The sequence below is a fragment of the Lygodium microphyllum genome, chromosome 29, assembly GCF_053477565.2.
Source record: "Lygodium microphyllum isolate KBCC chromosome 29, Lygodium_microphyllum_v1.1.10, whole genome shotgun sequence".
In the NCBI taxonomy this organism is placed as follows: domain Eukaryota; kingdom Viridiplantae; phylum Streptophyta; class Polypodiopsida; order Schizaeales; family Lygodiaceae; genus Lygodium; species Lygodium microphyllum.
The window spans coordinates 50,379,163-50,388,061 of NC_141163.1; the positions used below are offsets into that span (position 1 = coordinate 50,379,163).

An 8,899-nucleotide genomic window follows, 5' to 3' on the forward strand; every position below is an offset into this window, starting at 1 on the left:
AGGAGAAAAAATGTGCCAGAGTCCTCTAAGGCGCCCACCACCTCCTTTGTTGCAGATTCATCTCTTGGTCGAGAGAATTGGGAGAGGTGACCTATGACCTGTTTAGTAGGTGAGAAGTCTTATATTAACTTGAAATTCATGTGCTTTATTGGTCGCCCATGAAGATAGTCGTGTATGATTATTAAAAATAAATTACTTTGAAATAATTGTTGCAAGGTTCCAGTATCAAACATGTGTCGATGCTCTATTAGTGGATGTGACCCAAATTGATAGATTTGCCCTTGATAGGTAGACATGACAACTACATATTACAAGAACATCAATTTACATGTTGCATATAGCATTGCATCATCGTTTACTTTTCATTAATGACTATGTTGTTTTGTGTATAGCATCAACAAGTTTTTTGCAACACAAAAGATGCATCTTTATAGCAAAGATGGAGTTCCATGTCAAGAGGTGGCTCGATTGATATTTGCAGATTTTCCTACGAGCTTGCTTGTGGATGATCTAGGTCCCATCCCATTGGGTAAGTTATGCTTTCTATCACACAAGGTTTACATCAAACTCACTTCTCATATATCATAACGCCAATGTTGTTTTTAGAGGGCATGACTATTCCCAAGTGGAACACATTCTCAAAGGGTCTAGTTATGGGTTGTATGGACCTTGCTCGCGAGTATTTGGCCGACCAGGGATTCTTAGTCACTATGTTCTTAGCAGAGCATATAGGTGATTTTATTACGGATGCGGCAAGAGTGGGGCCTGTGCTTCACCACACTTGGACACTCATGTGTGACTCCAAGGCTTATCGACATCCCGTTACTAGAGAGGCGGTAAGATAGCAAAGTTGGATACGTTGAACGTATGGTTGTATGTTCTAAATAAAGTTTGTGTTACATGCTTTAAATAAAAACATGGATCACTTATTCTATTTCCACTCGTGAATAGGTACTTGATCTTACTGTGTGTCTTTGGCATCGTGCTGGTCATGTTGTGCCTTGCTACGATAGAGAGGCTGAGGAGAAGATTTCAGAGAGATTGTTTCCAGCGTATCGTAGCTACATGATGGATGATTGTGTCTTTCCCATGGACGTTGATGGTGTCATTATCAGAGGCGGAGCAGAGAGGTCTCATCTTTTCTATCGGTAAGTAGTCTTGCATGTTTTTGCTCTCAGGTTACCTTGTATGGTATTTTCATTGTTTTTACTTGCATGGCCGCAAAGATTCTGTATCTTGATTGGTGATATGGTTAGATGGTTACTGTCTACATTTACGAAGTGCTACGACTATGTTTTGAATGTGTTTGCGGGGTGTGGTGGTTTGGCGCAGGTCAGTGCAGAGGAGATGAGACATTGCATGTGTCTAGAAATAGATGATGTGCTCTATGGGGAGTGTTTGTCCACCATAGTGTGTGGACCGGTACCATGCTAAGAGAGAGTGTGTGTTTTTTTTTCGAGAGACTCTAGACATTTCATTTTGTTACTACTTTTATATGTTTATTATACACTTCGTCATGTGACTATGCCCGATTTTGTCTAAGAGATTACATGCATTGGGATCTTTGATTTGTTTTTAGGAGAGTGTACCTTGCGACTATTTGACATGTATATTTTACTAGTTTTCCGTTGGTTTTGTTTTCTTGATGCTGCAAAGAGATATTTATATGCAGAATGGATATATTTCATGAAAAAGCTCGAAAAAAAGAGATTGATTAGAAAAGAACGAAAATGAAAGCCCGCAAAAATAAATCCCCCTCAGGGCCCCCCCGGCTATGACTGCAAAACAGGCAGCGGCCCCCTCCATCAACGGACAGAGTAGAGCCTTCCCCCCTCCATGCCAGGCCGCAGCCCCTCCTCCCTGGTCTGCATCATCAAGCTTCCCCCCTGTCTTCACCAGGAAGCTACACCCCCTAGTCTCTAGCAGGTGCCGCTCCCCCTGGTCTCCAACAGGTGCTGCTCCCCCCACCGCATGATGTCAACACCCCCTGGTGAGCAAAGAGAGAGAGAGAAGAAAGAGGAGAAGAAGAAGAGGAAGAGGGAGAGAGAGAAGGATAAGGAGAGAATAAGAGGAAGAAGAGGGAGAGAGAGAGAGAGAGAGGAGAAGAGAGAAGAAGAAGAAGAGGAGGAAGAAGAGGGAAAAGAGAGAAGGAGAAGAAGAGAAGAAGAGGGAGAGGGAGAGAGAGAGAAGGAGAAGAAGAGAATAAGAAGAAGAAGAAGAGAGAAGAAAAAGGAGAAGAAGAATAAGAAGAGGAGAGAAAGAGAAGGAGAAGAAGATGTAGAAAAAGAAGAAGAAGAGGAAGGGAGAGAGAGAAGGAGAAGAAGAAGGAGGAGAAGAGGGAGAGAGAGGAGAAGAAGAAGAAGAAGGTGAGAAAGAAGAGAACTTGAAGAGAAATCAGAAGGCCAAGTACGAAGACTCATTTGCGGCCATTGAGAAATCAAGGACACTCAGGGTTACATGGACGCATGAGACCAGAAGTCCGTGGATGGCTCGTGATACCTAACAAGACGACATTGACTACCCACTCGAAAAGGGTGTCCTCTAGCCCTCCCACTATTGTTATTGCTTATTGTTCATGGTTTTTCTTTCATACTTAAAGTGCATGATTATGAAAAGTCAAGTGCATGAGTTGCATGAAATATTGACTAGCCTAGTACATGAAATATTGTTGCACACGAAATATTGCAAATACGAGATGATTGCATGGGAGTCAAGCGGACAAATAGAATGGATTCTGCATGGATTCACGCACATGAAATGATAAGGTTTTCATAAATTTTTACATAAAATGATAGACCTTCACGTAGAGAAATGCTTAAATTAACTAATAAAAATCACGATTTGCATCTGCATAAAAATTAAACACAAGAAATGTTAGTTTCCGTTCATAGGATGCAATTGCACCGATGGATAGAAACCTAGACTTTCATAAACGCAAGTCACATGAGATCCGATGCATTAGGAATAAGTATTCGTTTGTCAAGTACGAAGAGAGTTAAAGGTCATTTAGGATGTACTAATATATTAAACGCACCATGTGCATGATGGGTAAGTTTGATTGAAAAAATCTGCATAGTACCACACTAAGAGAAGATGGATGGGACACATGCATCTAGACTGTATCTTGAAGGCCTAGATGAAAAGTCTTGCATTACCAAGTGTGTTAACTGAACTTGGTTAGAGGGAGATGAGTAAAGAACTGAAAGAATAAAAGACCCTTGGTTGGGTTGCGAGTAAGGCTTGTCCGTTGCCTTGGTTGACCTTGTTTAAGATGGAAAAGAGGTTAGTAAGCAGAGTGGCTGGATTAGGAAAGGATGTTGTCCTAGTTAAAGGATGTTAGGCTGGTTGTTTCAGCTTGATTGTTTCCGAAAGGATACTTAAGGATTGGTTGTGGTTTTGGATGAATATCCAAGTGATTATATTTTCATGGCGGGAACTATAAGGATAAATTGCCATGGGAACAAAAGGGATGTTTCCCCTAGTAAATGTTATTTGGCTGGTTGCTTCAGCTGTGGATGATTTCCTAAAGGGATAATTAAGGAAGGATGGCGCTAGCTACCCCCGCAAACTCCCAAACCCTAACCAAGGGGGTTATGAATCTGCATCGGGAATGTGGACCGAGCCCACCGTGAGAGTTCTCTCCGTGGAAATTACTTGGCATAGGAGGATGCTTGGGTGCCAGGGGGGCTCTGGCCGTAAATCCCAATGCCTCCAAACCCTACACAAGTGTTCTACATGACTCGAGATGGGATCTCGAGGCCTTGATACTAGTTACAAGGCAGAATCTTGGTAGGATAAACCTTCGGGTTTTTATTACCGGGAGACTGAAGGATGTTTCTACGGAGGCAGAAAAGGGACACTTAATTCTCATGTACGAGTAGGAGACAAACATTAATCTGAAGATAATCTTGTTATCTTGTCTTCGTGTCTGTGCCCTAAATTACGTAAAGGAACCTGTGATTAATGGATTAATTAAGGAAGCTACTTTTATGTGTCAAACATAATGTGGTAGGTAATTAGATAACTAAAACAACCCCCGAGGAAAGCATGGTGGATGTGACCAATGGGTCTATCCTATGGAAGGGTGGTCTCGGTTAGCCGAGAGCTTTCCTCAAAGGAAATGTTAGGAAAAGTCGGATGATGACCTTAGACAATGTTGGTTAGAACCCTGATTCATACCATTTTAGGGGACCGAAATGGGACTATGCCCTACGGGCAGAGAGGTCGAGCGATGCATACCTCTCGTTTTCCATTCTCTTTGAACCAAGTGCGATATGAGTCGCTTTGGGTCCAGTTGTATCCACACAAAGTGGAGCGGTTGTCGACCGACATTAGAAGGCTGTTAGGTGAACCCGACTGCTAGGAATTCGGACTTCAGGTCAATCCTAGTGGGAGCGGTCAGACACTTCCACTCGAGGCAGACTTGGAAATGTTGAGATATCGAGCTCCACTCGTGATACGCCAGGGTGACCGTTGTATATTTATGTCACCGACTTGTCAGTTGCAGACGCGGTTGGTACACCGCCCATGAATAATAGCTACATGATAGCTATCCTTATCTACTCTAGTTCGTGGCTCAGTTAGTATGCCACCTTAGTTAGTTGAGTTTGGTTTGAGACCCATATATAGGGTTCTTCTATTTCTTTGTACTTGAGTTCTTTTGGCTTACACAACTAAGAAGAGGAAAACTGTTTTCAGCCTCCACCCTTGTGTGTCTTCCCCCATTGTGCAAGCAAGAAAGCTTCAAGCGAGACTCCTTCCTTCTCTCCCACAATCTTGACATGGTATCAGAGCCTTGTTCGTGGTAAGGAGCTCAAGAAAGCAAGCCAAGCTCGCGGTGGTCTGGTAAGAGGAGCAGTGTTGCTTTCATTTCCTGTTTTGGGATCAGATCTCTGCAGGTAGCACAGCCGGAAATTGCAGGAGTGCATTGTCTCAGGTTGAGACGCCCTTCGCGGTGAAGCAAGAGGGCAGTATATGCTGCGGGAGAGGGCTTTAGCCCATGGCGACCTTGTTTTTTTGATTTGAGGCCATTTCGGGGCCTGTTTTGCAGACGGAAGTTTTCTGCACGCACTCAAGAAAAGGCTCAGTTTTATGCTGTGCGACCACTGTTCTACAGGTCGGTGAAAAGTTACTGTAGAAATTGCATCGTATGCTTGTGCGCAGAGACATTGGGAGTTTCAGAATCATCCTTGGTTCCTGTTTATGCAAAATTGTCACTAGGAAGTGACTGTGTGGTCAAATACCACTTTCGCCAGTTTTGCAGATTTGCCCTTGTGAGGGTGAAGCTGTGTTTTTTGCAGTGACAGAATTTCTTGCAGTATTCTGTAATGGCGTCTGATTCTCTTTCACAGATTGTCACTGAAAAGCTTGACAAGAACAACTTCCAGGCATGGAAGTTTAGAATGACGAATTTCCTTATGGGAAAAGGATATTGGGAATTTGTTGCAGGAAATGAAGAAGAACCAGTTCTTCCTGATGTTCCCAATCAACAACAAATGCAGGCATTTAAAACATGGCATGAGAGAGCCAGGAAAGTTATGTATTGGCTGTCTATCAGTATTTCAGACTCTATGATTGTGCATATTCAGGATGCAAGTACGCCAAAGGAGGCATGGGATACTTTGTCAAAAATGTATAGCACAAATACGCAAGCCAGGAAAATGCAGCTCAAGCAAGAGTTGCATAATGTGCAAAGAGAAAGTATGAGCATCAACGACTACCACATGAAGGTGAAGAAGATTGCAGATGCACTTGCTTCCATTGGGTCGCCAGTGGAAGATGATGATTTAGTTTCCGTGACCTTGAATGGTCTAGGAAAGGATTATGCACAGTTTCGGACATCCATTTCAGTTCGTGAAAGATTTCCTGATTTTGAGGAGTTGATTGCTCTTCTAATTTCTGAGGAACAGAGAAATGGTGGTGCATCTTCTTCAGGAGGAACTTCAAAAGAAGCTGTCTTCTACTCAAATGCTGGAAGAGGTAGAGGCAGAGGTAGAGGAGGCCGATTTGGAGGCCGTGGCAGAAATCAGAATATGCAGCAAACTCAAGAAAACCAGTCCTATGGAGGAGGACGTGGTAACTCTAGAGGCAGGGGGAGCCAAAGAGGTCGTGGTGGATGGCAAAGAGGCCAAAATGCAAACAGTAATGTTGAATGCTACTACTGTGGTAAAATGGGTCATATGGCTAAAGACTGCTATAAAAAGCAGAATGACATCATGAATGGAAAACTGCAACAAGGGAATTATGCATCTTCTAGTAGACAGGGTGATGACAGAAATGAGCATTTGTTCATGGTGCAGCACATGAACAATTCTATGGCAAGTGCAGAAGAAAGCAATGATGTATGGTATGTTGACTCAGGTGCATCAAACCACATGACAGGTCATGCAGAATGGATGGAGGATGCAAGGAAAATGGAAAAACCAGGATTTGTGGAGACTGGTGATGATACTGCACATCCTATTGTGCAGATTGGAAAAATTCCCTTGTCTATGCAGGGTGGGAAAAAGAAATACCTGTCCGATGTATTTCATGTCCCGAATATCACCAAGAATCTGGTTTCAGTTGGTCAAATGGTTGAACAGGGCTTGCAGGTCAGATTTAATCCTCATGGATGCTTTGTTGAGGATATGAAAAATAAAGGTCGCTTGATAGCAAAAGGAAAGAAGAAGGGCAGAATGTTTACATTGGATGCAGACATGTCTGAATTGAGTGCAGCAATGTTTGCACATGGGACCGGTGTAGTTGCAGATATTGATATCTGGCATAAACACATTGGTCATGTTAATGTACAGCGACTTAAATCAATGCAGGCCCAAAATATTGTTGCAGGATTGCCCAAATTCAAGGTTGCAGAAATGCATAAGGTATGTGAAGCCTGTCAGTTTGGAAAACAGGCAAGGAAACCATTTCCTAGACATGTTCAAGAGAGTGAGAAGCCATTGGAATTAATTCACTCTGATGTGTGGACAACTAAAGCTGCATCTCTTGGAGGCTGTCATTATTTTGTCAGTTTTATTGATGACTATAGCAGAAAAGTTTGGGTGTATTTTATGAAAAAGAAAAGTGAAGTTTTTGGGCATTTCAAAACTCTTAAAGCTATGGTTGAAAAAGAAACAGGCTTGCAGATAAAATGCCTAAGGTCAGATGGAGGGGGAGAGTACCTCTCAAATGAGTTTGCAAAGTTCTTGCAGGAGCATGGCATAAAGCAGCAATATTCATGCAGTTATACCCCACAACAAAATGGAATTGCAGAAAGGAAAAACAGGCATATTGGAGAGGTATCTCGTGCCATGCTCAATGAAAAAGACTTGCCAGATTTTTATTGGGCTGAAGCAGTTGCTACAGCAGTCTACATAATGAACAGGACTCCCACTGCAGCAATACATGGAATGACTCCAGAGGAGAGGTATACTGGTAGGAAACCAAATATTTCTCATTTGAAAATTTTTGGTTGCATTGCCTATGTACATGTGCCAGATGAGCTGAGATCCAAGTTGGATCCAAAAGCTGAGAAGTGCATCTTTATTGGTTACTCTCTGCAGCAAAAAGGGTATAGATGCTATAACCCTTCTACTCGTAAGTTTACAGTGAGCAGAGATGTTGTTTTTGATGAGATGAGTAGCTGGTATAAACCAGTAAATGTGATTGATGATGAAGATGCACAAAATGGTAATGCTACACAGAATTCACAGCAGCAGTCACAAAATATTAGTGGACCTGGAGCGTCCTCTAGCAGTGGTTCACATTCTTCGCCATGGACAGGCAGATTGAGATCAGGAGAATCTTCTCAAAGCAATGCAGATAGTGGTATGCAGGTATCACGAAAAGGAAAAGAGAAGGTTGATCAACCCATGTTTGATGTGAATGCAGGTCACTCTTATGTGGATGGTGAATCCAGTGGCTCAGAACAGAGCATTGATGATGAGTTGGGTATTCCTTCTATTGTTACACCTGGAGTAAGGAAGACCAGGGATGTTTTGAGAGCACCTGGGAGTGAACCTACTTTGCGCAGGTCTACAAGAGCTAGGTATCCTGTGGATAGGCTGAAATATGATGGATTTACAGCCATTCACTATGCATATATGGTCAAAGTGATACAGGAACCAGAACCCACATCTTTTGAGCAAGCCATGGGAAAAGAAAAATGGGAGAAAGCCATGGATGAAGAAATGGATGCCTTGGAAGCAAATGCTACATGGGAGTTAGTACCTTTGCCTAAAGGTAAGAATGCAATTGGCTGTAAGTGGGTTTATAAGGTGAAGCACAATGCTGATGGTTCTGTGAACAGATACAAGGCAAGATTAGTAGTCAAGGGGTATGCACAAACATATGGCATTGACTATGAAGAAACATTTAGTCCGGTTGCAAGGATGGCAACCGTAAGAGCAGTCATTGCTATGGCTGCATCAAAGGGATGGTCTTTACATCAGATGGATGTAAAGAATGCCTTCTTGCATGGTGATTTGCAAGAAGAGGTCTATATGGAGCAGCCACCAGGTTATGTGCATGCTGTTCATCCTGAGTTTGTTTGCAGGTTGAAGAAAGCCTTGTATGGCTTGAAGCAAGCACCTAGAGCATGGTCTGACAAGATAGGACAGTATCTTGTCACTATTGGCTTTCAGATTTCCAAGGCAGATTTCTCACTTTATGTGAGAAAAACAGAGAAAGGTATTATGCTGCTTGTCATTTATGTTGATGATTTGATTATGACAGGTGACAGTGATGAAGATATCCTTCATGTGAAAATGCTATTGAAGCAGAAGTTTGAGATGAAGGATTTGGGAGAGCTGCGTTATTTCTTGGGCATTGAGGTGATTAGATCACCAAGTGGGATACAGCTCTTGCAGAGGCAGTATGGATTGGACATGCTGTCCAAATATGGGATGACAGGCTGTAA

General features: G+C 42.6%; 1 protein-coding gene across 1 annotated transcript; it reads left to right on the plus strand.

The window, feature by feature from the left end:
- The first annotated feature begins 611 nt into the window (after positions 1–611).
- On the plus strand, positions 612–1,434 carry LOC148010608 (uncharacterized). The gene is made up of 3 exons (XM_087671071.1): positions 612–836; positions 952–1,148; positions 1,257–1,434. The coding sequence occupies exons 1-3, from the start codon at positions 612–614 to the stop codon at positions 1,432–1,434; spliced, it is 600 nt and encodes a 199-aa protein (XP_087527197.1).
- The last annotated feature ends 7,465 nt before the right edge of the window (positions 1,435–8,899 follow it).